This window comes from Bos indicus x Bos taurus, chromosome 7, assembly GCF_003369695.1.
Source record: "Bos indicus x Bos taurus breed Angus x Brahman F1 hybrid chromosome 7, Bos_hybrid_MaternalHap_v2.0, whole genome shotgun sequence".
Classification (NCBI taxonomy): domain Eukaryota; kingdom Metazoa; phylum Chordata; class Mammalia; order Artiodactyla; family Bovidae; genus Bos; species Bos indicus x Bos taurus.
In genome coordinates, this window is record NC_040082.1 from 91,950,106 (window position 1) to 91,977,282 (window position 27,177).

The following is a 27,177-nucleotide window of genomic DNA, read 5'->3' on the forward strand; positions in this document are numbered from 1 at the left end:
GAGGAAGTGGTCCATGCACTAAATGCTTAGGCATGTGTAGGACTTGGCCTGCTTTGGAAAGAGGTTCAGATGAGCCTGTTTAGCAGGGAGGTGGAATAGGGGTAGTAAAATCAAACTCTGTTGTTGGTGAGGAGTAGCAATGGTGTGACTTCACAGGGGTTCCTGGGGGTTGTTGAGGAATTCGAGCTGGTCTGGTGGGTGGGTGGTTGGAAGAGATAAGGAGGCATGTGTGATACTGTAGGGCTCTGATTGACCAAGTGGGCAGGGACAGTAAGACCACTGGGCAAAGTAAGAACAGGGGTCAAGCCACCCATGCCTTCTTTCCCTCCATCTTTTGAGTTTTTGGAAACAAATGCTATGTTGATTATGTGAAAAACAATTTCCTAATATATGTTAGGCATTCTTTTAGAAACTCAATGTAGAAAAATGAAAGCACTGATCTCCAGGCATATGACAGTTTAGAAGGACAGATAAGCATGTGACGGGTTCATCACCATTAAACATGATACTGTTGCCAGGCACTGGGAACTGCAGAAGCAGACGAGAGTAATGATGGACAGCAATCCCCCTGAGATCAGCCTGGGACATGGGGCCTGGAGCTAAGGTGGATGAAGTGGGGTGGCAGCTCTCCTGCAGGCTTTTGCCTGGTAAAAGCAGGTTCCTCCACCTGTTGCATTTGTGAGGCTCCTTGTTTGTGTTTTTAAAAATTCCCTTCTTAGTTACTACACTTTAGGGTGTGAATAAACTCTAGGTTTCATCCATCTGGCACAATTTTATTTATGTTTTTTGTTTCAGGAAATCGAAGAGCCATCCACGGAGCCAGGTACTGTTAAATGAAAAACTTAGCATCTTGGGGTTTGGAGTCATTCTAATTTTCCACCTTCTCTAATTTGGAATCTTTAATTTTACAAAGTTACCTTACTGTAGTATACAATGTTTTAAAGGTTTACGATCCAGAACATACCAGGATCATAGAGATTGGAAACCCAGCCGTATCACCAGATCTGCGAAAGTGGCTGATTTCTCATTTGTAAAGTATATTGGGTGAGATGAGATTATCTCATGCCTTTTTAAAGGAACACAGCACTTAAACAGATATAGAGAGTTTGGATGCCTCTCAAAAGCCAATACCTCTGTACCCCACAAAGCAGATCTTGTGATACTGGGCAGTGTGTTAATTTTGTGGTTTTTAATTCAGGCAGTGCAGGCAGTGGTATGGAGATACCTTTTAAAACATTAAGACATAACTGGATTCCAGAAGAAGAAAAGGTTTCTTCATGAGAATTCCAAACAAACACTATTCACTTTCTGGACTACAAATATCTCAGAGCACCGATGGAAGAGATTCTGGTTTTCATGTCGGACTGTTCTGTTAAAAGAAATTCAAAGAAATTTGGAAATTGAGCTCTGTTCAGTGAATGGTGATACACTGAGTTAAGCAACTTGGACTTTGGAAGCTAAATTTGGAAGAGTCATATATACACGCCGACAGAATGAAGACTGTCAAGAATCAGCCAGAAGGTGTTGGGGGTTAAATAAGTCTCTGGGATGCATTCATTTCTCTTCCATGTAGCATAGAGGCTTACTCTATAGTCGGTCGGAGTGCAGGTAGTGTAACCAGTGTTGAGTGTGTGTACCCGCGGGTTTTCCAATCTCTGTGTAGCTAGCAGTTCTCTTCGTGTTAGTGTGGCCGCCGTGCCAGTTCCGCATTTGTGATTGCTTTATTTCCCTGGTAATTAAACCTTGTGCCATTCTATTCCTGTTAAATCCGTAGAAAATGAGAAAATACTCGACATTTTGGGGGAAACTTGTAAATCTGAGCCAGTAAAAGAAGAAGGTTCCGAGCTGGAGCAGCCATTTGCACAGGAAACAAGTAGCGTGGGGCCAGACAGAAAACTTGCGGAGGAAGAGGACCTTTTTGACAGCGCCCATCCGGAGGAGGGTGATTTAGATTTGGCCAACGAGTCAACAGCACACGCTCAGTCGAGCAAGGCAGACACCCTGTTAGCGGTAGTGAAAAGGGAGCCCGTGGAGCAGACAGGCGATGACGAGAGGACGGACTGTGAGCCTGTAGGGCTAGAGAAGCCAATTGAGCAGAGTAGTAAAGCCTCAGAGCACACGGAAGCCTGTAGCGAGGAGGCCGCGGAAGCGCCCCCGGAAGCCTCAAGCCCGGACCCCGGGGATAGCAAAGAAGACGTGAAGAAGTTTGCTTTTGAAGCTTGTAATGAAGTCCCTCCGGCTCCTAAAGAGTCCTCAGCCAGTGAGGGCGCTGATCAGAAAATGAGGTTTGTTTTTTCTCAGTTTTAGACCAGACGCTATCTCCTTTTCATTGGTCGTTTAATGACACACATGAGCTGTTTTTCTGCAATTGGCCAGCCAGACTGATGCAATTGTAGTTTACCTCTAAAGAATGTTTGATTTCTCTTTGTGTATTTTAAGCTGATTACATAATCTTTTTTTCTTTTCTCAACCTATCATGGTTGTTTTCTCTAATTCTTCCTAATTATCTTTAGCCCAGCAGAATTAATTAACTCCTGTGGGTCTGAAATCTTATGGTTAGGTCAGATTTCCCATACACGTTTGTAGGGGTATCATTTTTTTCAGAACTAAATTTCGGGTAGGTATGCAACCTCAGCACATATTTTATAATTTTGAGTTAGTTTCCTCTCTGCTTCTTCCTTCTGGAGTGACATTGTCTTTTGTCTCTAGTTCTGTCGAAGATGACTCGGATACAAAAAAGCTTTCCAAAGAGGAGAAGGGTAAGTCAGCAGGGTGGCACCCCCGGGAGCGATGGTTCTAGTCGGCTCTAGCCGTCACACACCCATTTACACCTCACAGGCCTGTGAGCCTGTCTCAAAGCCTTTCTCCACTCTGGCCACCTGCTTCCTCACTGTGCGGGTTCTGGGTTGCAGGGCGGAATTGTCACTTCGATTTGATTTGGACACTTGATTTTGCCAGAGTCCTTTGAGCTCCTCCATCCTGACTTTCTCTCTGATTTGTGAACTTCTTGGACACAGTGACACATGCAGATGGAGAAAATGCTTTGAGTTTTCAGATACTGGGGTTTGGTGGGTCCCTGGTGTGGCAGATTTATCGACACCAGAGCCCTTTATTAATTTGCTGATTGAGAAGTAGTTTTGCTGGCTGCCCCAGACTCATCCTTAATCGGTGTTCAAAGAAGGCCAGAAGCTGGGGAGAGGATGTATCTCAGGCTCCACAGTGACAGCTCCTGTCTTACATTCCAAAGTCACCTCACTGGGATGGGTGGTGCCATCTGGTAGCTGATGGCTACCCCAGCCACGGGCCCAGTGGGCCCTGACCAGTCATTAAGGGACATTGCCACTGGTTCTATCCACCCTGTGTGCAGCCCTAGAACTCATGTCAGGACGGCAGGCTGGCCTCCAGCCCCAGCCTTCTCTGTACTGCTGGCCTCTAGAGCAAGCAGGGAGAGTGTCTGGTTGGGAATGATTCTAAGATACATAAGACTCAGGATTTTGTCTGTATCTTGTTTTTGACCGGAACTTTCTTTTAAAATAGGTCGTAGCAGTTGTGGAAGGTATTTCTGGGTTAGTGGACTTTCTTCTACCACCAGAGCTGCAGATTTGAAGAATCTTTTCAGCAAATATGGGAAGGTAAGACCAGGGGAGGAGACTTGTGAGCTCATGCAGTATGGCCTCTATGTGGCAAATCATTGTCCCTGGCAGTGAGAGCTTGGAACACCTTGCAGTTCTTTGAACTCGCAGGTGTGTAGGCCTGTGCTGGGTACTCCCCCACTCAAAGAGATGTGAGGCCAGCGGGAGTTCCCAGAGCCCACATCCACTTTGTGTTTCTCGTGCTTCCCTGGCCTCCAAGCCACCAAGTCATTTGATAGTTTCCTGAGTCTGTTTCTCTGGCTTCCAGCCTTAAACCTAGGGAGGGAAGACTGTGGCATGGGGAGTTCTGAGCAAAGGTACAGTCTGCCTTCTTCTGAGATGGTGGTGATTACAGAACACCATGAAGCTGTAGAGAAATTTTACGAACAAGGCCTGTGGACCTGACCCCTATGGGCAGCCTTAGGCCCCAGCTCTGCCACACCAGGACAAGTTGCTGGTCCCATGGGAGCCTTGTTTCCATACGTGGGGCTCACAGAGTTGCAGGAGCCCTGTCTTTGCTCCCTGTTTTCACCCCGTCCTGACTACCTCTGCCTGTGTCTATTCTGCCACACCTGCTTGTTTCCCTCTGTCCCTTGGCATGAAAAGGTGGGCATGATGCCCAGGTGGACAGCCCCCCCGCCCCAACACACACACACACACACACACACACACACATTGAGTGCTGCCTTTCCTTACTCCTTTTTCCACCTCCTCCTTCCAGTGCTTCTTGGACTCTTCTCCAGATAAGCTGCCGCACCCTTACCTCAATCAGTTTTTGACAAGTCAGACTTAGCACAGGCCTTGGGCCTTCATTTCCAGGATTAAAAAATGATAATGGAGAAAACCAACATCGTTTACCTTGGCTGTTTATGTTGAGGAACTAACAAGGAAAACTAAACTTGACTTGACTTAAAATTAAACTTGCTTCTCATAGACACTCATGAAACCCTGGCCTGTGTAACTCCGTAGGGCCCATGTCTTGATTCTGCAGTGGCCATTGGAGCAGACATCTGCTCCCTGCAGGGAAGTTTCTGTCTGGAACCTGCAGTGTCTTGGGTATACTGCAGGCTTATTGCAGCTTGAATAGGGCACCAGGCCCCTTGGAAGCCTTCCTTTGGGGCTAAGACTCCATGTGGCAAAATGAAGACAAATACCAGCCACTGCTCCTGGCTTCAGTGGCACCTCTTCTGAGCTGTGGGCCTTCTGCCATTAAAGGGTGTCCCTAGCATCAGCTTGCTGCTGTGGTTGGGCTAGTTAACTAGCATCTAGCGTGTACATCTAGCATCTAGGATGTATCTGTAGCACCTTAAACATCTCCTTAAATTTTGTTTTGTGAGTAGGGTGGGCTCTGCATTCCAGAGTGCTCTTTGTAAACCTGTCCTGTGTCCCTCTCCTTCTGTAGGTGTGTCTTCCTACTTCACTGTCCGTCTGACTGACTGCATATTCAGAAACATTCCTTTCAAGGTTTACATTATTAACGGAATTCTGACAGGACACTGCCTTCAGCTTCACTCCTCTCTCCACCTTGCTGTCATCCTAGTCCTCTGAGAAACAGTCAGGATGGAGTAGGAGCAGTCAGGCCACAGCATTACCGTCCCCAGCCTTTATGTACCACTTGTTGTCAACCTGTTCTCAGTGTCTCTGAAGAGTGGGGTGAACTAGCATGAACCACAATTGGGGTCTGTGTGGGGTCTTCATGTCTGAGCTATACTTGTGTGTTTTCCTTCAAGGTGGTGGGCGCCAAAGTTGTGACCAATGCCCGGAGTCCTGGAGCACGCTGCTACGGCTTCGTTACCATGTCCACAGTGGAAGAGGCCACAAAATGCATCAACCACCTGCACAAAACAGAGCTCCATGGGAAGATGATCTCAGTGGAAAAAGTAAGGGGCCATTTTCTTCCCGGGATAAAAAGTAAGGGGCCATTTTCTTCCTGGGATGTGACCATGTTACAAAATCAGTTAATACTCCCAACTGATTTTTTTCACCTGATTCTCTTTCCCAGGTGATAAATGAACCTGCTGGGAAGAAAACTTCTGAGAGAAGAGAAGGGGAGAGGAAAAAAGAGAAGTCTAGCAGTGCTGACAGGTATGAGTCTTCTCGAGGGGATTATGGCCAAGATGACCTTTCTCTTGATGTCTTGTTCCTCACTTTTCCATGGGTGGGAAAGGCTGTGAGGCTTTTACCCCCTTGCCTTCTGTGCACTTGTTGGAGGATTTTCCCGCCAGTCCTCAGAGGTGTCTCGAGTTCCTCTCCTAGGCTGCATGTTCTCCGTCCTGTGGTTGCCTCCAAGGCAGCCCCATCCTCACTCGGTGCTCATTGCAGGAGTCTTGGCTGGGTTGTTCCCTCAGTGTTTCATCTCACACATATCTGTATCTGCATGCCATTTACAGATCTGCCAACCTCAAGAGGGAAGAGAAAGCTGACAGAAAAGATGACGCTAAAAAGGGTGAAGACGGGAGTGGAGAGAAGAGTGAAGACCAGGATGATCAGAAACCTGGCTCTTCAGAGCGCTCTCGAGCCACAAAGTCAGGTAGCTGACCAGTGGGTGTGAGAGACTGCACCCTGGCTTCTGTTCCTGGCTGGTGTGGTTAATGGGCAACACAAACTACATTTGTTTTCCTTGAAGTTGAGTACTTTTCTCTCAATACGAGGTGTCCCGTCTTACCTGACTCCTTTCTTCCTATAGGAAGCCGAGGAACTGAGCGGACAGTGGTGATGGATAAATCTAAAGGTGTGCCTGTTATCAGTGTCAAAACCTTGGGATCCAAAGAGCGAGTGAGTATTCTTTTCCTGCCTGGGTTATTTATTTCCTTTGACAGTTCTCTGTGTGTTTTAGGGGATTCTTGAGTGTAATTTGAGAAAAGCTTGTCAGTCTTCTGAAAATGGAGGGTTTTTTTGAACTTTAAAATTGAGAAGGTTTAAAGGCTTTCCTTTATAGTTTTGGTAAGAATTACTGCCCTTTAAAAAAAAAAAAAAAAAAAACTATTTTGAAATTCATTTTATGGATGTGATTGGCTTTATTTGCCTGCATCTGGGCACAGCAGTCCACGATCATTGCCGGTCTCAGGTTTCAGCAGCTCTCCATCGTGCATTCGTAACCCACACTTGCCAGAGCCGGCCCTCCGGCTGCCTCTGCGCCCAATCTCCATCTTACTCATTCCGTGCATTGTCTCCGTGTAGACGCTGCTGCATAGAGCCACAGAATCCACAGAGTCCCCATCTCAGGTTCTTACCATTTCACTCTGCCTGCTGTTTTAGGGTCACGGGCAGCTCTGGATGTTCATAATTCAACTCTTGACAGCCTTACAACTAGGATGGATGTGGGCCCAGGTCCCCCAGACTACCCACATTTCCAGAGCCACTCAGGGTCCACTGGGCTCAGCACATAGTTGTAGTTACGCCTAAGGTTGGCTGCGGTGATGCAGGGAGGTCACACAGCCAGGTAGGTGGGGAAAGCCTCAAAGTCTGGAGGGCACTCTGATGGCTCCCTGTGGTCTCCTTCCCAAGATGGCTCCCCAAGCAGGGACAGTGCAGCAGCACAAGGGTCATGCTTCTGCCCAGGGAGCCCCATTACAGCCTCAGTTCCCAGGCTTTTTACTGAGGCTGGTCACATACGTACCTTCTCCTGACTCCCAGAAGGAAAGCAGTTGTTCAGCATAAACCATCGTTTGCATGGTGAGGGCACAGTGAGCCATCTTTGCCAGTTAACTGTTGGCTGCTGCTGCTGCTAAGTCGCTTCAGTCGTGTCTGACTCTGTGCGACCCCATAGACGGCAGCCCACCAGGCTCCCCGGTCCCTGGGATTCTCCAGGCAAGAAACTGGAGTGGGTTGCCATTTCCTTCTCCAGTGCATGCAAGTGAAAAGTGAAAGTGATGTTGCTCAGTTGTGTCCGACTCTTAGCAACCCCCTGGACTGCAGCCCACCAGGCTCCTCCATCCATGGGATTTTCCAGGCAAGAGTACTGGATGGGGTGCCATTGCCTTCAGGTACTCTAAATACCAAGGTTCCCACCACTAGCCTCAGGCCTGCCATGTTAACCTGTGCTGGCCAGATGACCAGCCATTTAATTTAAGCTCATGAATGTTGTGGACCAGTTACAAGCTGAGAGTTCTGTTACGGCATTTCATTATTGCACTGTGTTTCTACCACTGTTTTACTGTGTCAGAGTGTTTCCCCTTTGTTGTTCTTTAGTTTCTAAGTCATGTCTGGCTGTTTGGGATACCATGGGTTGTAGCCCACCAGGCTCCTCTGTCCTTGGGATTCTCCAGGCAGGAGTACTGGAGTGGGTTGCCATTTCCTTTCCAGGGGATCTTCCCGACCCAGGGATGGAATCTGCATCCACTGCATTGGCAGGCAGTTTACCACTGAGACACCTGGGAAGCTGGATTTCCACCCAGGTCTCCTGAATTGCAGGCAAATTCTTTAACTACTTTATAGTAAATGATGTAAAATGGCAAAATAGAAATGGACATTCAGGGGCTAAGAAGAACCTCAAAAATGAAGGCACTCAGCAATCCTTAGACATGACAGTAGCGGCCTCCTCAGTTGGGTATCACTGCGTGTTTAATATTGAAGAATGTGTTTTGAATGGAAAAGAGAAAGTGAAAGGAAGTTTGCTTGTTTCTAATATATGGATTGTTTCTGAGAAAATCCTGTTTTGCGTGTTGACTACTGAAAGTACTCGATGGGTCCCACTTTAGAATTAAATGGTAATGAGTCTGTGACTCTGGATTTTAGTGAGCCAAGGTGACGTTCTCTGGAGAGAAACAGTGTTAACCTGATTGTTTCATTCACTCTTCAGCTTCATTTTTGATCTTGTATGCTTAGGCCAGGACACATTTGATTTCTTCCTACCTTAACTATTCAATGCTTCTTGGTAAACCAGGTATCCAAGAGTCAGGATCGAAAATCGGGCAGCATAGAAAAGCAGTCTGTTGGTTCCTTTGATAAAGTCAAAGAATCCAAGAAGTCCAGAGAATCAGAGTCATGCAGGTGAGTCAGGATCTAGGAATGATGGCTGGTTTGGGTGTTGCCCTAGACTGGTGATAACTCTATCCTGGGAGGATTTTTTTCATGTCCCGGAGGGCGGAATGTTGCTTTAAACCTTTGCTCCTTGGCTTTATCTTCACAGATGTCCTGTGTACAGGCTTTCTTCTTGTGACTTTTTTTCAAACTATCTTCTCAGGTAGATATTCTCAAGATTCTGGGAGGTAGCAATGACAAGGAGATGGAATGCCTCCCTGGAGCTAGTTAACACAACATACCAAGTTTGCTGCAGAACCCGTCAATAGGGAAAAAACAGTGGCACAGACCCCGTCAGAAAACTGAGAGGTCCCACCCTTCAATAAGCCCAATACAATATCCTCATAATTTTAAAAAACTAAACACATCGTATCAATTATATTGAGCAACAGTTAATGTTTTTTGTAAAAAAAAAAATTAAAACCATTAGTAAAAATTCTAGTAGAAGAGTGAGAAAGGGGGCATGATACAGAATTTTCTCCTGAACAAGCAAAGGCAACAAGCAAAGAAAAAATGCTGTTTTGGTAAAGAAACTGACAAATAGTTCACTAGAAATGATGTAATTGGCAAATAGATCATGTGCATGTGGGGACTTAACATGATAAAAGTGACATTTCCCATAGTGAGACAAGGACAGTCTCTCCCCAAAATGGCTTCAGGTCATGTGGCTGGCTTACATCACTGACACAGTGTCAACATAAACTGCTGGCTGCACATAAAATTAAAAATTAAAGCTATCCTCATGATGCAAAAGTAAGTGAATTTATGAACTTGAGCTTTTGAAAGGACTGACAATTTATAATGGTGAAGTAGACTAAATTTAAATTTCACTTCAGTGCACTGAGAGACCAAAGAGAAGGTCCAGAGATGTGTGACAGATGGGAGTAAAGATGATTTGAAATAAATAAGCAAAAATTATTCTGATAGCAAGAATGACAGAAGGGGCTTTTCAGCCTTACCAGGGATCAGGAACATGCAGATGAAAAGTGCGGTGAGACTGGTTTTCCATCTGTGGGTTGGATGGGAATTACAGTAGGGGAGATGGTGCTTGTGGTGGTGGGAGAGGCGTGTTCAGGGGCAAGTCAGCCTGGAGAGTGTTCCAGACCCAGTAACACCACAGCCCCCTACCTGAACCTGTGTGGATGATAATGGGGGCGGGGCAGCCATGTCCCTGAGGCTGGGAACAGCCAGAAGGCTGACATCTGCAAGTGGTCATGTGGACCCCCACCTCCCCACTCAACGGGCTCCTTCCCAAAAGCATAGTGCACCTGAACAAATGGTGATGTATGGGGTTCAGGCCATGGTACCTGAAGCAAGGCAGCCACATAATAAAGAGAAGATTAGACATTCCTGCTGGTACAATTCTGTGTCTATAAACACAAAGATGAACAGATGACCTGGCAGCTGTGCAGAGTCAGGAGGAGACTGTGATAGGCACCATCAGTGTCACCTGCAAAAGGCCTGTCAAGTGTCCCTCGCTTGAAGCGGGGTCCTGCACAGCCTGCCTCCACCAGCGGTTGGCCCTTACTTGTTACCAAGTGTACCTTCAGGGCTAGGCTGCCCCCCCCCGCCCCCCAACCGCGTCCTGATCCCACTCCAGGGCTTGCCCGCACTGCTGCAGCTCATGAGCCCTTGCAGCCTGTACTCTTCGCCTGCAGGGTGCGAGAGCTCGGTGATCGAGAGCAGTACGCACAGGCAGAGCTGGAGCGGCAGGAGCACGAGGAGCTCCTATTCGCCCGTGAGAGGCTGGCCTTCCAGAGACGCCTCCTGGAGAGGGAGCGCATGGAGCGGGAGCGGCTGGAGCGCAAGCGCATGCGCGTGGAGCTCCTGCGGCGGCGCCAGCAAGACCTACACTATGAGCAGGAGCGGAGGCCCTATGACGACGGGCGGTAAGCCACACCGCACCTCGCTGCCGCCTCTTTGGTGTCCCGTGGAATTTAGAACTGTGCCTTGCTCTCCAGAGCCTTGTTAACACGGGCTTTTTATTTAAAAAGAAGCACGAGTATTTGCTACAGCTCAACTTGATACTCTGTACTTTATTTGGAAACCTGAGATGGTTTGATGTTGATGGAGAAACAGTGAAAGTTGTGCTTATTAAATCATTAGGTTGGAGTCCCAGTACAGGCTGTCCCCCCAGCCCCCCGAGGAAGTTCAGACCCCCACAGCAGCACATAACACAGGGTGCTGGTCAGGTGATCAGGGACCAAAATGTACCTCCTGGGAACCTTCCATGCTTTGAAATCATTGTAGTGATTTGTGTTGGTTCATTCTATTAATGAGGTTTATTTTAATTTCTCAGACATACTGTTGTGACATACAAATACTAAAATAGAAAGGCCTGTTTCAGACCTTGCTGTGAGGAGTCTGGGGCAATAATCCTAGGGCTGATCCTATGAGAGCTTTTCCACATGGTGACTTGGGGGAGGCTGCATGGTGTGCGTTTGTTCATTTTAATCTGTCCCTGTGTAATATAACATTGAGACTTCTGTAAAGGGTTTTTAAGATGTCTTAGGATTTTTGTGCATTTTACAAAATATTGATGGGAGAGTTCGTGAAGATCATAGAATGTTTTTGAACAGTTATATCTCAAGTGCTACTAGTCCTCTGCACTGGGTGTTTCCTGGGTCAAGTCTGCATGGGGCAACTGTCCTAGTAGACTGGCTGACCCTTGTGGCTGTGAGCGGTTCTCAGAGGGGATCTGACACCCACTTCTCTGATCCCCTTCTGTAAGGAGACCTAACTTCTCTGTGGGGGACTTGGGCATGTGGGTAAGGGAATTGAGCCCTTCAGTCACATCCCTTATCACCCTTCCAGGCACTCGCAACTCAAGTGGCAGAGAATGGCCTCTATGGACACAGTTAGTTCTCGTTTTGTGAAGTGATGGGGCAATTGGACAGTTGAGGGTTTAGTTTACCAGCTCCCACAGAGGTCGTCCATTAGGAGGGGGAAATGTACATCCTCCTTTCTTGCTTCTCCTCTAGGCGAGATGATGTTTACTGGCCAGAAGCTAAGCGGACAGCCCTGGATGAGCGCTACCATTCTGACTTCGACCACCAGGACTGCTTCCACAACTTTGATCACAGGGACCAGAGCTGCTACCCTGATCACTTAGTTGACAGGTCAGCCACTGACCCTGCCCACCTGATGCATGTCTTTGTCCTCGTTCATTCTCTCTCTCTTTTAACCTGGACCATTTTCAAAGTCTTTATTGAATTTTTACAATATTTACCTTTTGGGTTTTTGGGGTGGGTGTTAGCTTCCCAACCAAGGAACCCCCAACCCTTCATTAGAAGGTTAAGCCTTGACTACCCGACTACAGAGACATTCCAGTCCTGGCTCATTCTTTTTTTGGTCCAAGCTCAATCTTAATGACGAAAAGCTCCAGCGGCCCTTCTGGGTTCTAGGTTTCTAAGTTGCAAGCCCACTCGAACCAGCAGTTTGTGAATTACCTGGGTTCAACTCGGGAAATGTCTATCATTCGGGAATCTGACTCCTTGTCTTTCTCCTTATGCTTCCATTTGAATTCCCTTTTTCAGGAGAGAAGGTTCAAGGTCAATCATGGAAGAAAGAGAAGAACAGGTAAGTTAGGGGCTGTGATTGTAGCCAGTACAGTCAATTCTTCAATTCTGTGTATGCCTCTATCTGTCATACGGCCCTGGGAGCAGCGCTCTGAGGCCCCCGGCTGGAGAGAGGCGCCGGCCACAGCGAGGGGCGGTGTCAGTCCTGCGTCTCACAGCCCGGCCCCGCAGTCCCTGGCAGTTAGGGCCGGGGAAGTTCCTCAGCCTCTGGCGCCACCCCGGGCCCCCGGGCCGCCTCACCTTACAGCCATTCTATCAGGACACTCCTGTTGCCGCCCGTGTCCAGGTTCCGCTTCAGCTCCGCCCGCAGGTCGCCAAGCCGTCGCGTCCCGATTTCCGAGACGAAAGCGGCCATTCCAAAGTCGGCGGCCCCTTCGAGAGTACTATCCTAGGTGTCTTGTCTCCACCAACTACTCCCCACCGCCAGCAGCTGTAGCGGCTCTAGCACAAAATGGCGCCGCCTGAGAGGAAAAGGCACTCCATTCCTCCCGCCCCCCTTTTTCCGGCCGCGCCTGCGCGACGGGCCTGATCAAGCTGAACAGCTCTGGCCCCAGGCCACAGCCGGCAGGCGGTGTGACCGCGGTACGCATGCGCCTCGGCCGTTCTCGGCGGGAGGCCGGCGAGAAGTAGTGCGCCGGCGTGCGTCCCTCCCAGGGCTGCCACCGCGCATGGGCAGACGCGGCCGGGAGCGTCGAACCCGCGCCGGATACGCCTGCGCAGAAGCGAGTCGCACAGGGGCGGCCGGAGCGGTTCTCTCGCAGGCGGCGCCATTTTGTGCTGAAAGCCGAGGTAAACCCGGCCGGGTTCTCTGTGAAGTAGTCGGTGGAGCCAGGGTCCCTGGAATGGCGGAGTCTCTGTCCGGCTTAGGCGATTCTGGTGCGGCGGGCGCAGCGGCTCTGAGCTCCGCCTCGTCGGAGACCGGGACGCGGCGCCTCACCGACCTTAGGGTGATCGATCTGCGGGCGGAGCTGAAAAAACGGAACCTGGATTCGAGCGGCAACAAGAGCGCTTTGATGGAACGGCTTAGAAAGGTAGAGCTGGGACCCTGGGGTGTGTGGGAGGTGGCCCGGAGAACCCCGGCGGCAGCTTCGGGGGGCCTCCTGGCCTCGGGGTCCGTTTGCGGCCTGCCCCGGGCCTGTCCCCGCTTCTCTGAGGCCCGAGCGAGATCGCCGACCCCGGCGGGCCCAAGTTCAAAGCCCAGCGCTGCATCGGAGCGAGAACAAGAAAATCTCGACGCGAACGGGGGAAGTTCGAGGTGGCGGGTGACATGGGCCGAGGGCTTGTGTTATCCGCATCAGCCCCTGCTTTTTAGGGTTTCCTTTGGCTGCTTTTATCCCAGTGTCTAAAAGTGGACGCGGAACCTGAAATCCTCGCTCCGCCCGGGTAGTCAGGGGACTCGGCCAAGGTCACTTGGCCGGGGAGGGGAGGTCGAGATTTGAACCCAGGCCGGGCGATTTTCTGAGCGTGTGCTGGTTGCGGGGCCTCCTCTGGAGCTAGAGATGCTGCCTAATCCATTAGGGCCTAGAAGCCGAGAATAGGGGGGTACTTTACGAAGTAACCGTATTAAAAGGGTATTTTATTGGGAGCGGGGTTGGGGGGAATGGCTTAAGGATTTGCCAGCACGGGCTCGGGGGCTCCGCCTGGCAGGGAAAGTGCTGTTTGTAATAAAGACTAGAAATGAAACCTACAGTTAGACTTCTAGTTAGTCCTTAGAACCTAAGGACTCTGCCTGTCTCCGTGACTCGATCTTGAGCGTGGAAGACATTTTAACTCTCTCTAGGCCTGTTTCTCCTTGTGTCCAAAAGAAAGAATTCTTTCGCGTTCGGCTTAAGTAAGATGGCATGAAATGGGCTTGGCGCGCTGCCTGATACATGTGAACGCTTGAGGGGCAATCGCTGCCACAATTGACTGTTCTCTCTGTATCACTGTTTGGTGGGGGTGGTTTAGTCGGTAAATCGTGTCCGACTCTTGCGATCCCATGGACTGTGCCCGCCAAGCTCTTATGTCCATGGGATTCTCCAGGCAAGAATATTGGAGTGGGTTGCCATTTCCTTCTCCAGGGGATCTTCCCTACCCAGGAATGGAACCTGGGACTCCTGCATTGCAGGCACATGATTTAACAACTGAGCTATGAGGAAAGCCCTAAACTCTTATAACAACCGGAGGTACCACTGTTTGGTATTTGCAAACTGGGGATTCTGACGCCTTCTTGCCAGGTGGGATTCTGAGGGATGCGTTTGAAAAGTAGGGAGTTAAGAATTTGTGCTCTTCCGCTTGCCTTGTGCTGTCTGATTCTGGTGAATTCTTTGTTTCACCGTCTCTCAACTCTTGTTCCAGGACTTCTCCTCTGTGATCTCTAAGCCTTGTCACCTATCCTCCCCCCACCTTACTTCCCCAAGCAGTACAGTTTGTGACTCATTGCACCCTCTCTTGCCTCACAAACAGAGGATCCGGGTTTTATTTATTAATTTCTGTTTAGAGGAAGTGAGGGTAATTTTCTATTATCCGGTTGAGGAAGTTCAGGCTTGAGAGTGATGAGTTATTATTGCCCCGAGTCAGTGGGGCATTTGTAACTCTAGTGTATATTTCTTTAACTATGGATACTGACTCCCGTCTAAGACGACAGTGCAGGCAGTTCACCACTGAAGTGTTTACCTGGAGAGTATGCAAGGAGGGGATGGTTGGCACCCAGGGACCTGTGATCCGTGTTACTGGCTTCAGGGCCTCCTGTCAACAAAGCCAAATTGGAGGGCTTTAGCCATTATTCCCCCAGATAATCCACAGGCCTTTGATGTTGATAGAGCATTGAACCTCCCTGTCAGGTTGGTGGTTGACGCTCGTATGATCTCCACTAGGATCTCTGAGAGGAGAAATCCATCCCTTCTTGCTCTTCTATTAGGGATGTGCTCAAAATACACAAACACCATCAGTGTATACACCCATCTGCCACTCTGCCCGAGCAAGTCTGGAAGTAACTGGAATTCTTCTATTCTACTTCTGTCACAGAGTGTTTTGTCTCTTTTCTGTTTTATTTATTTTTGTAGAAAAGCAAAACAGGGAAAGGTGGAGACAACAGTCTAATTTGGCAAGGCCTATAACGATGACTCATAGCCTGCGGTCCCCCCCTGGGGACGACCCTGTAAACACTACACCTAGAGACCATCTGAGAGGCAGACTGGTCCACTTTCTGTCCGAGGTAGTTGTTTTCTGCTGCTGGTGGTCCGGAATCTTTTGTCTCCAGGCAGAGGGTAAGGCACTTTCTGTTTGAGCCCTTCTTCATGCCAGGGCATAACTCCAAATCTTTCTTCTGGCTCTGGCTTCAGAGAAGAGGTTTTCTTTGTTCCTGGTACAGGTTAGTTGTGGAGCCCCCAAGCTTCATTCTGAACTTAGACTTTACCAAGCTAGAATATTCCTGAGAATCTTTGAGACTTCTGAAACTACTTACAAACAAAACAGCATTTGAAACTGATTTAAAAATAGAACATGGGTTCCCAAGACTATTCAGAAAAGGTTTCCAAAAGTTAAAATCTGAGGCCTGGTGTCTGGGGATATCAGCATTGACAGGCTCAGTACATCTTCTTTTGTTTGTTTGTTTTGTGGGGGTTGGGGGTTTTTTGTTTCTTTTCCTCCTGAGTGCCTCCTTAGTGGCCTTCACGGTGCTGAGCGAGCCTGGGAGCTGCTTAACTGAGCAACACAGTCTTGGGATGGGAGGCGGCACTCACTCAAAAATCCTTAGGGTTCTGTGTCCAATGAAGCAGGTCCCCTAGTGGTTGAGAGAAAGACCTTAGGAGTCAGATTTGTGAGGGATGAGGTAGTGCAATGTCCCATCCATTGCACATCCCATATTCTGTCCAGATGGTGCTAATTCAGGCGTGGAATTGAGAGGGGATCAGGGAGGGTCTAATAACACATTGCTGAGTGACGTCATAGGTAATTAGTGAGTTTGCTTCTCCCTTTCTGAGTTCTTTTGGACCCAGGATTAGGATTTGTCAGATTGTGGTGATAATATTAAAAATAAGTCAGATGTCTGATAAGTGCTTGCTTTATGTGACTAACAAGAATTTTCATGACAGCTTTCCAGGGTAAGAACTTTAATTAGTCCCTCATGCCAGAGTGAAAAACAAACTCGGAACAATTAAGTAAGCCTGCCTGAGACCAGGCAGCCAAAGTACGGTAGAATCGGTCTACCTCTGGGGCCCTTGCTGCAGCAGAAAGATGGAATGAATAGGTGGGGAGAGACCCTTTCCAGATCAGCCCCTGAAGCTTCTGTGGAAGTCAAGTCTGTGTGCTGCCTTTTTGGGTGAACTTTTCTTTTCCCTTCCCTTTAGGCAATTGAAGATGAGGGAGGTAATCCTGATGAAATTGAAATTACCTCTGAAGGAAATAAGAAGACATCAAAGAGATCCAGCAAAGGTATGGAGGGTGATGCTAGGAACTTCTTTCAATCTGGCTTCCTCTGCTAATGTGCCTGTGGACTGCCCTGTGTATCTTTGATGTACCTTGAATGAAGGTGTTTCCATGGGATTTGGGAAGTCTCAGCATGGAAGAAGTACTGACACCTTTACTTATTTTCTTCTGTAGGTTTCTCGGCAGCTGTTGCTTATCCAGAGTCTTAACCTTCTTGAGGTAGAGAGTGTTTAGGATTACTTGAGTCTCAGACCTATTGCTCTGACTTGTGGAAAATAACTTGCCTTTTAAATACCGCCTGGCCAAAACAGAGTTGTCACTTTTACAGATGCTGCTTTCGAAACTGCCTACCGCATAAAAGCCAGATTCCACATGGTATTAATGACCCTCACCATTGCCCCAGATGGTCCCTTCCCGCTTCCGCCCCTACCACCTTTCCTCTATTACATCCACCTGCAATCAGGTCCCAGACGTGTGGTTTACTCCACCCACTCCTCTTCCCCATCTGTCTGCATTTGAGTCCTAGTTCATCAAGAGGCAACTTCTGATCTCACCAGTAGCAAGTCTTCTCTCCTTAGGTCCTCTGTACTGCCCTGGCCTGAGTTTCAATGCTGACATCATCCTGCCTTGTGTCCTTATTAGGTTGTTGAGGACAGGGTTTGCTTCTTCTTTGTCTTCTTTCCTGCTAGTATTTACTCAATAAATTGAATTCCTAATTGAATTCAGTGACATTCAACTATGGTTTAAGAAAGAATCAGCTAAAACCGGCCAGTTGGGCCATCCTGAAAGTTCTCTGGGTAATTGAAAGTTTTATTGCTCAGGCCCCGAAATGAAATATTTTTACCTGGCCAGTGGTGAAGACCTGGGTGTGAAATGTCTGAGAGGCAGGCACCAATATGGACCACGCTTTGGTATATTAGTTCTGGGAGAATAGCAGTCAGTGTCATCACTTGGATGACGTCACTTGTGTGACCCACGGTTTGTTGTACATTTTGACTTTGTCTAAGTCGATGTTTTTGCCAGGGCAGAGTACTGAAAAATCAGAGAAAAACGTTTATTGGGGCAGAGGATATAGCCTGTGGAGTTTGTTTTTGTTTTTAAGAAAAAGAAATCCTTATGTTAGGGTTTTTAGGAACATAAATGTGCGTTAAATAAAGGAGACGATCCATTATTAAAAGTAGGCATGTTTTCCCAGACTTTTCTGTGTGTCTACCGTTACCTAAAAACAAATGCAGAAAGATGTAACCAGAAACCCAGTGTGGTTTTATCTTTCCATTAAAAAAAAAATCCATACTACACACAACATCCTTTAATTTACTTTTTTCAATAATGCAGAAAATAAAAAGACCTCATTCTTTTAATGGCTTAAGTATTCGTCCTTTGTATTACAGTTGAGCTCCTCAGTTTTATCACTAGACTATTTGTTCCGGTTTTCAGCATGTCCATGTGCCAGTTACCTCTGCTGAAGCAATATGTTTTTGTTAACTGAGAGAAGTAGAATTCTGGTGTCAAAAGATATGTACATTTATTTTTAAAATAGTTATTAGCAAGTGGCTTTCCAAAAGGCTCTACTGGTTAATAACTAGCAACATGGGCAGGTACCTGTTACTTTAAATTCTTGCTTAATGCTAAATATTATTTTCCTTGTATCTGTCTGAATTTCTCCACAGGTAAAGTGTCCATTTACATTTCTTCACAGATTAGAAAATTTCTGATAATTGGCCATCTGTATTTTCTCAATTGTCTCTTCATGCCCTTTGCTCATTTTGATGCTTGTCTCACTTTTGAGAGTGCTCTCTCTGTAAAATGTTGATTGTTTTTTCCCCAGGCTTTCATTTGACTTAACTAGTTTGTTTTGACTTAACTAATTTGTGATGTTTTTGTCTTTCAAGTTTTAATCTTTAATACAGGCAATGCCATTAACCTGTTTTATTTGGGTTTAGATTTTATGTTGTATTTTAAAAAGCAGTTCTCTGCTTTAAAATTACTTTTTTAAGAAATCTGCACTGCAGAGTAGTATTTAATAGTTTTATTTTGAGTTCATTTGGAATTTATTTTTGTATATGATGTGACGTTAAATAGTGATTAGAATAATGGGATTTTTAAAATATTTATTACTTATTTATTTGGATGTACCAGGTCTTTATTGCAGCATGTGGGATCTAGTTCCCTGAACAGGGATCGAACCTGGGTCCCCTACATTGAGAGTGTGGAGTCTTAGCCACTGGACCACCAGGGAAGTCCCAGTGTGATACATTTCTGCTAAATTCCTAGTGCTCTTGCCCAGTCATAATCCCTGCTTGTCCCTCAGGCGGGGAGCGGGGGGAGAATAGTTACTTTGACCGTAGATGATTAGTTTTGCCTGTTCTGAAACTTCACGGGAAGTAGAACCATTCAAAGCAAAAAAACTGGGCGTGAGTTTCTGCACTGTGTGGCTTCTGGAATCTTAGTTCTCTGACCAGGGATTGAGCCTAGGCCCTAGCTTACAGAGTCCTAACCACTGGACTGCCAGGAATTCCCAATACAAACTCTTTTCTGTCTGGTTTCTTAGATGCTTGCAGTCATTCTATTCTGAAGTTTTACAGTACTTTTTCATATTCAATAGGACTACTTTATAAGTTCTCTTGAATTATTTTACAACTGCCTTATTAAATTTTATTAAGATTTTTACTGAAAATAAGAGTTTTTTCTTCTGTTCAGTTTGAACAAACTCAAAATACTTTGAAATCTTATGGTTTTAATCAGAATCCTAGAAAGCTTCCAAACTAGTTTTACACCAAAACTTTGTTTAATAGATCACTTAAAGTAATTTAACTAGAAAAGCAAAGCAATGGCACCCCACTCCAGTACTCTTGCCTGGAAAATCCCATGGACAGAGGAGCCTGGTAGGCTGCAGTCCATGGGGTTGCTAAGAGTCGGACATGACTGAGTGACTTCACTTTCACTTTTCACTTTCCTGCATTGGAGAAGGAAATGGCAGCCCACTCCAGTGTTCTTGCCTGGAGAATCCCAGGGAAAGGGGAGCCTGGTGGGCTGCCGTCTCTGGGGTCGCACAGAGTCGGACACGACTGAAGCGACTTAGCAGTAGCAGCAGCATGTTTTTAAGCAATCAAATACTTTTTAATAATTGGCAAAATTTTGACTAGATGCTTCACAAGAGAATATAAGTAAATGGCCAGTGACCACATCAAAAATTGTTACGTTTAGCTATCAAGGAAATGAAAATTAAAATGATGAGAAATACTAGAAAACAACTATTAAAATGGCAAAGACATAGAAAAACAAACTTCCCATACACTGCTGTGGAGTATATAAAATGATACAATTATTTTGGGAGAAAAATTGGCACATAAAAGTTTTTAAAAATTCAACTGAAATATTAATACATCCCAAATTATTCCGTTCCTGTGTCTTTAGCCAAGATAAATGAAAGCATGGATCCATAAAAACTTTGAATATGAATGTACAGTGTATCTTTTTTTGGGAGACATAATTTCATGCCTAGAAAAGATACAAGAAAAATACAAGACATTTTCATATATTCTCACTCAGATTCCCGAAATGCTATCATTTTAATACATTTGTTTTATCCTTTTCTTTCTTGAGAGAGGGAGGGGAGGGGAGGAGGGAGAAAGAAAAGGATAAAACAAATGTAATACATATATATTTTTCCCTTTTCCCCTGAACTGTTTCAGAATAAGTTGCAAGTATGTGCCTCTTTGCTCCTACATACTACAGTATTTTCTAAAAGCAAGGATATTACATAACTATGTACGTAGTTACCAAAATCAGGAAATTAGTATTGGAATAATGCTGTTATCTAAGCTTAGACCTTATTTAATCATTTATTCCAGTAATGTTTCATAACTCAGAAGAAAGAAATTCTAGGGTCTTTTGCCTTCAGTTGTCATGGCACATCTTTTTGCTCTCCTTTAATTTACAACAGTTCCCAAGCCTTTGTTTGTATTTGTGACATTAGCATTTTCTGAAGAGCACGGGCCACTTATTTTGAAGCCTGTTTTTCAGTTTGGGTTTATTGGGGGGTATTTCTGGTGTTGTTTTTCCTCCCCTCATGATTAGGTTCAAATCACACACACTTGTCAGAAATACCACTGGAAGTGTTATTTTTCCTCTGTTGTTATGTGTCCTCCTTAGAGGCACATCCTGACAATTTGGGCAGGTAACTCGAGGTGGTGTTGGTTGGATGTTTCTCCACAGGAGAGTTTGAAATTGTATCTATGGGGAGGATACTCAGAGACTTAAAAATACCACCTTTCACCCTGCACTAGTGTCAGCATTCCACTGAGTTGTCCAGTGGTGATTTTCTAACTTCATCATTCCATCTCTAGTGCTGGATTTCTGCCATAAGAGGTAGTAACTTGCACTTCTCCCCCACTTATCAGTGTGAATTTAGAGATTCCTATTCAGTAGGTGATAAGCCTTTGTGATTATTATTTATTTTGATGTTCAAATTCTGGCTGTGAGACTCCTGCAAGCTGGCCCCAGTATCTTCTTAACATGTTCACATCACTCTTTGAACGCTTTGTGGCACAAAAGGGTGCTCAGTGTCTTGTTTGCTTTCCCTGCCCTGCACTGGGAATCAACCATCTCTTCCAGGTGCCCTTCTTCGTTTTTGCAGAGTGCTAGTGCACTCTTTGCTGCACTCTTTCACTCTTTGCTGAAGTGAAAGTTGCTCAGTCGTGTTCAGCTCTTTGCAGTCCCATGGACTGTAGCCTGCCAGGCTCCTCCGTCCATGGAATTCTCCAGGCCAGAATACTTGGTCTGGGTGGCTGTTCCCTTCTCCAGGGATCTTCCCAACCCAGGGATGGAACCCAAGTCTTCTGTGTTGCAGGCGGATTCTTTACCATCTGAGCCACCAGGGAATTCCACAGAAGAGAGTGGGTTGCCATGCCCTCCTCCAGGGGATCTTCCCAACCCTGGGCTTGAACCCAGGTCTCCCACATTGCAGGCAGATTCTTTACCGACTGAGCCACCAGGGAACCCCAAGACTACTGGATTGGGTAACGTATCCCTTCTCCAGGGGATCTTCCCAACCCAGGAAATGAACTGGGGTCTCCTGAATTGCAGGCGAATTCTTTACCATGGAAGTCCTACTCTTTGCTGCTCCTACTGCTAAGTCGCTTCAGTTGTGTCCGATGCTGTTCGACCCCATAGACGGGAGCCCACCAGGCTCCCCCGTCCCTGGGATTCTCCAGGCAAGAACACTGGAGTGGGTTGCCATGTCCTTCTCCAATGCGTGAAAGTGAAGTTGCTCAGTCGTGTCCGACTCCTAGCAACCCCCTGGACTGCAGCCCACCAGGCCCCTCCGTCCATGGGATTTTCCAGGCAAGAGTACTGGAGTGGGGTGCTGTTGCATTGACTTTGCTGCAGGTGTCAAATTCTTGGCCACTGCTGGGTCTCTAAGGTCCTTTAGTCTTCATGTACCTCATGAAATTAAATACTAGTGAAGCAATCCAAAATGAGCCAATGACAGCTTAAGAAATGTTGGGGGGTGGGAATGGCTAATATGAACAGTGCACTTGCAAAACTTGCTAACTGGTTTTAATTGTCTGCTTTGTTTTTGATGTGGCAATGAAACATCATTTTCAAGTCAAAGACTTAAGGTATTGCCAGAGGACATTAAAAATAGATACTGTATTTTCAAGTAATAGGTAAAGCTACAAGGAAATATTTAAGTAGTGTAACATAACTAATTTTGAGAAAGTTTTCCTAGATATGATGACTTGATAGCATAAGGTTCTCAATTCCCCTCAAAGTAACCTAAAAGACCTTTGAGATTTGTCTGTTCTAATATTCATCAAAAAGAAAATACAGAAGTATAACTCAAATTGAAAAACTATTGCATTCTTGCTCTCATTTTAATGGTAGAATATTAAGATTTTCTTAATGAAAGATACCATAAATAGATATAATTGGGAGAAAATGTTACAGCATATAAACATCCAGAAAGCATTCAATATTCCTACAAATTAATAAGAAAATAGCCAATTGAGTTCAGAAAAGAGACCTCCTGGGTGGCTCAGACGGTAATGAATCTGCCTGCAATGCAGGAGACCTGGGTTCAATCCCTGGGTCAGGAAGATCCTTGGAGAAGGAAATGGCAACCCACTCCAGTATTCTTTGCTGGGAAATCCCATGGACAGAGGAGCCTGGCAGTCTACAGTCCGCGAGGTCACAACAGTCAGACACAACTAAGCAACTAACACTTCCCCTTCATTTTCATGAATAGACAGGTCACAGATAAAAGAAAAAACAAACAAGGCCTATATACAAAAAAGAAAAATTCTTGAAGGAAAGCAAATAAAAATAATAATGACTATCATTTTTGCCAATTACACTGGTAAATAGGTACATAATTCTCAATATTCCACATTGACAAGGGTGTGAGGAAGTGAGTAGTTACTGGAGATGGTAAATTAATAAAGCTGCTTTCTGGACAGGGGTGACCAAACTGTGAAACTAACCATGGAGGTGAGTCAACGTATAGGGCAAGACAATTTTCCAAGGCCTTTATTAACAGAAGCAAGTTACAGAATATGTATATATACACAGTGTGATTCCTTTACATAACAAGTTCATTTCCATTTGAATGGTATTTGTGTAAATCCACAAGATGTTTTCAAGGGCCACCAAGCTGACAACAATGGTTACCTCTTAGAAGTGCAACGGGGAGAAAGGAAAAGAACTTTTTACATGAAATACATGAAAAAGAACTTTTTCATGTATTTATGAGGTTGGATCTTTTACTGCTGCTGCTGCTAAGTCACTTCAATCGTGTCTGACTCTGCAACCCCCTAGACTGAAGCTTTCCAGGCTCCTCCGTCCATGGAATTTTCCAGGCAAGAGGACTGGAGTGGTGTGCCATTGCCTTCTCTGGATCTTTTACTAGTAAAGTGAAATTTACTATGAAGTGGTGAGAATCTTTTAATGAGTATACTTGTGTGAATGTATTTGTGTAATCAGATTTTTTAAAATACCTGCCCACATGCAGCCAGCCACACTGGGGCCTGGGGGAGTTCCCAGCAGGAGTCTGCAGAGAGGTCTAACAGTTGAATTGGACATTCTCCCTGAAGTAGAAGCTTAATGGGGGAAAGTTACAGAGACAAGAACTGTGAGGCTGCATGGGCCTGTGGTTTGGAGATTGCGAATGTGGGAGGCGTTTTTACTCTTTGGAGGAAGAATTTGAGGGGTGCCTTTTCTCTTAGTAGTACCAAAAACAGTTGCTTTAGTTTTTGCCACAGTGGTAATTCTCATTCACATTAATTTTGGATTCATTGAGACACATTGTTTTTCATCTTTGGAAAGCAGGGTATCTTTGCCAAATAGTGGTTGTTGGTTAGCATCCCGATGGGGGTGTGCTTTCCATAGTGAAGACTGGATGTTCTTAGGACTGCACATCCTCTTGACATTGCTTGTTAGGGCATTTCTTACCTGGGAGAATTCTCCCCTGGGAGGGCTTCAGGCTGCATTGTACCTGTGTGTACTAGTTGAAGTGAGATCTGGATCTGCCTGATGAAAACCTGCTGCCTTTCTTGTGAAAGGGAGAAAGACAGTAGAAAGGGTGGCAAGTTTCTGGTAGTCTACTTAGATTTTTCCTACTAACTCAATGGAATTGGGCAAAAGCCAATGTGCATATTCTAGAATGGTACAAGTCTGTGGAAGTGTTGCTGGTATATCTTCCTAGCATATTTATAAAGACCACTAGGTTGAGTTCCAGACATTTCTGAAGCTTGAGGCATGTTTTGCCATAGGATACTGAGGTTCCCAGCCAACTACCAAGGCTATTTGCAATTAAAATATTTCTGGGGGGGGGGGGGGGAAATTCAGAAAACATGAGTGAAGTTAGAATATGGAAAAATCAAGTAACACATGGTATAAGAAAATTCTAAAGTCTGAATTATGGTACAAATGATTGTTGTTAATCGTTAAGTCATCCTGACTCTTTGCAACCCCATAGAATGCACCAAGTCAGGCTTCCTTGTCCTTCACTATCTCCCAGAGTTTGCTGAAGTCCATGTCCAGTGAGTCAGTGATGCTGTCTAACGATCTCATGCTCTGCCACCCTCTTCTCCTTTTACCCTCAATCTTTACCAGCTTTTCCAATGAGTTGGCTCTTCACATCAGGTAGCCAAGGTATTGGAGCTTTAGCATCAGTCCTTCCAGTGATTATTCAGGCTTGATTCCCTTTAGGATTGACTGGTTTGATCTCCTTGCAGTCCAAGGACATCTCAAGAGTCTTCTTCAGCACCACAGTTCAAAAGCATCATTTTTTCGGCCCTCAGTCTGCTTTATGGTGCAACTCTCAGTTCTGTACATGACTACTGGAAAAACCATAGCTTTTACTAATTGGACCTTCGTGTGCAAAGTGATGTCTTACTAGATAAACACTTAGTACCTAAGAAATTCATCTTTAATTTGGAGAAAAATGGTGCTTCCCAGGTGGCTCAGTGGTAAAGAATCCACTTGCCAATAGACACAGACATAGAGGGTAAAGGAGAAGAGGAAAACAGTGAGATGAAGGGAGAGAGTAGCATGGAAGCATATACACTAATGTATGTAAATAGATTGCCACTGCGAATTTGCTGTATGACTCAAGGAACTCAAACTGAGGCTCTGTAATAACCTAGACGGGAGGGGACATATGTACACCTGTGGTTAATTCATGTTAATGTATGATAGAAATCAAACCAAAATTGTAAAGCAATCATCAGTCAATTAAAAATAAATATTAAAAAAAAAAAAGAATCCACCTGCCAGTGCAGGAAATGCGGGTTCAATCTCAGTTGGGAAGATCCCCTGAAGTAGGAAATGGCAACCCACTCAAGTATCCTTCCCTGAAGATCACATGGATAGAGAGGCTTGGTGGCCTCAGTCCATAGTGTCGCACACGACTGTGCACATACTCACACAAACCGTATAATGCTATGAAAGAATATAGAAAGCTATTCACAAGGTAGTAAGTGAAAGGATTGTAAAATGGCAGCACAATTTTTAAAAGGAGAGTATTTGTATGTTCGTAGCACAGTATGGAAGGATATCCCTGGCCCACTGTATGATAGCTCCAGGACTAACTTTTAGATGGTAAAATTCTGAAAGGCATTTACTTTCTTTTTGCTTTTCTGTGTTTTCCTTTTATGTGGTTGTCTCTGGGTAAAGATGTTCCACATTCCTTAACCAAAAAGCAGCAAATATGATCTTTTTTGATTGTTTTGGTTTGTATGGCTTTTTGTTAGTTTGGGTTTTGTTTGGTTTTTGTAATGCCAGGCTTGTGGGATCTTAGTTCACCTACCAAGTTTTGAACCTGAAACATCTGTAGTAAAACACAGATGCTAACGACTGGAGTTGCAGGGAATTCCCCACAGCAGCACATTTGTATGTGATACTCTTCTCCCCATAACCAAAGCCACTTAACATGACGGGCAGGCCTGGAAAAGGTGTGGCTGCTTCCACCTTATTAAGAATCCATTTCTAGTGCCTCGTACTTGCACAGCTAGTTAATAAAAACAGAACCACTTCTACTAGGGGTCATAGGTAACTCCCTTATCCAGATTGGATATAACTATTCCTGGATTACTGTGTTCTTAAACGGAGAAGTCCCACAGGTGTTTTAGGTTGTCTTTCTGTAGTGCTTAGGGTGTATAAAAGTGAAAGTTGTCACTTCTGAAAAATACATATCTTTGATCTCACACTATAAATTATTCCTCCAGGACGCAAACCAGAAGAAGAGGGTGTGGAAGATAATGGGCTAGAGGAAAATTCTGGGGATGGACAGGTATGTGAACCTCGTCAGTGATCAGCTCCGTACATGGACCAGGGCTTGTCATCTGATGCTTGTATTTTTCTTTGTCACAGGAGGATGTTGAGACCAGTTTGGAGAACTTACAGGACATCGACATGATGGATATCAGTGTGTTGGATGAAGCAGAGATTGATAACGGGAGTGTTGCAGACTGTGTGGAAGATGATGATGCTGAAAACCTCCAGGAGTCCCTGTCTGACAGTAGAGAGCTTGTGGAGGGGGAGATGAAAGAGCTTCCAGAGCAGCTTCAAGAACATGCTGTAGGTACCTCAGCAGGGTCTCTAGGATGTACCCTAAATGTAAAAATTCCTCAAACAGCATAACAGATAGTAACTAAATTTGGAATTATGTTCTTTTAATGCCATTTCAGTACAATGTTTGGCTGATCCATTCACATCACAGATGAGTCTGAAAAGGCACACTTTGCTTCATTGAAAAATGGTGTCTTGTGAGGAATAATTGTATCTGCTCTCCATTTGAATAGTGCGGCATTAAGCATCTTGAGGACACTATTCTAGCCTTCTTGTTATAGGAGATTACTCTGTGATGTAATAGCTGTGATGTCTGAAATACCAAAACAGGTGGAAAGTTGGTCTTTTGCTGTCATTGGATTGGTACCCCGCCTAGTCAGTCTTCGAATACTGTGGCCTTGTTTTTAAAGCCTTAGCTTTAATTGTGTTAGGATGAAATCCAGGGCACAATACAATTATGGTGAGTA

The 27,177-nt window shown here is 45.5% G+C and overlaps 1 protein-coding gene and 2 long non-coding RNA genes across 7 annotated transcripts in view; 1 reads left to right on the forward strand and 2 right to left on the reverse strand.

Moving 5' to 3' along the window:
• The window catches only part of SAFB (scaffold attachment factor B), a 61,067-nt gene that overhangs the window by 18,335 nt on the left and 15,555 nt on the right, over positions 1 to 27,177 (forward strand). For 3 of the 5 annotated variants that reach the window (XM_027547363.1, XM_027547364.1, XM_027547365.1), the window contains 15 exons: positions 796 to 823; positions 1,775 to 2,285; positions 2,710 to 2,759; positions 3,538 to 3,632; positions 5,363 to 5,512; positions 5,635 to 5,717; positions 6,023 to 6,162; positions 6,319 to 6,407; positions 8,518 to 8,624; positions 10,313 to 10,543; positions 11,636 to 11,773; positions 12,191 to 12,233; positions 16,561 to 16,645; positions 26,368 to 26,432; positions 26,513 to 26,719. In XM_027547363.1, the coding sequence (XP_027403164.1) occupies positions 796 to 823; positions 1,775 to 2,285; positions 2,710 to 2,759; positions 3,538 to 3,632; positions 5,363 to 5,512; positions 5,635 to 5,717; positions 6,023 to 6,162; positions 6,319 to 6,407; positions 8,518 to 8,624; positions 10,313 to 10,543; positions 11,636 to 11,773; positions 12,191 to 12,233; positions 16,561 to 16,645; positions 26,368 to 26,432; positions 26,513 to 26,719 (2,022 nt within the window). Of the gene's footprint in view, positions 1 to 795; positions 824 to 1,774; positions 2,286 to 2,709; positions 2,760 to 3,537; positions 3,633 to 5,362; positions 5,513 to 5,634; positions 5,718 to 6,022; positions 6,163 to 6,318; positions 6,408 to 8,517; positions 8,625 to 10,312; positions 10,544 to 11,635; positions 11,774 to 12,190; positions 12,234 to 12,930; positions 13,264 to 16,560; positions 16,646 to 26,367; positions 26,433 to 26,512; positions 26,720 to 27,177 lie in introns of those variants that run through there. The other 2 variants (XM_027547367.1, XM_027547366.1) reach the window with 1 other exon arrangement.
• LOC113895774 lies at positions 6,616 to 7,418 on the reverse strand. The gene is made up of 2 exons (XR_003511927.1): positions 7,252 to 7,418; positions 6,616 to 6,818 (listed from the first exon to the last, which is right to left on the reverse strand). It is a non-coding gene; the product is annotated as an uncharacterized LOC113895774 (long non-coding RNA).
• LOC113895773 lies at positions 10,671 to 12,887 on the reverse strand. Its single transcript, XR_003511926.1, has 2 exons — positions 12,473 to 12,887; positions 10,671 to 12,181 (listed from the first exon to the last, which is right to left on the reverse strand). It is a non-coding gene; the product is annotated as an uncharacterized LOC113895773 (long non-coding RNA).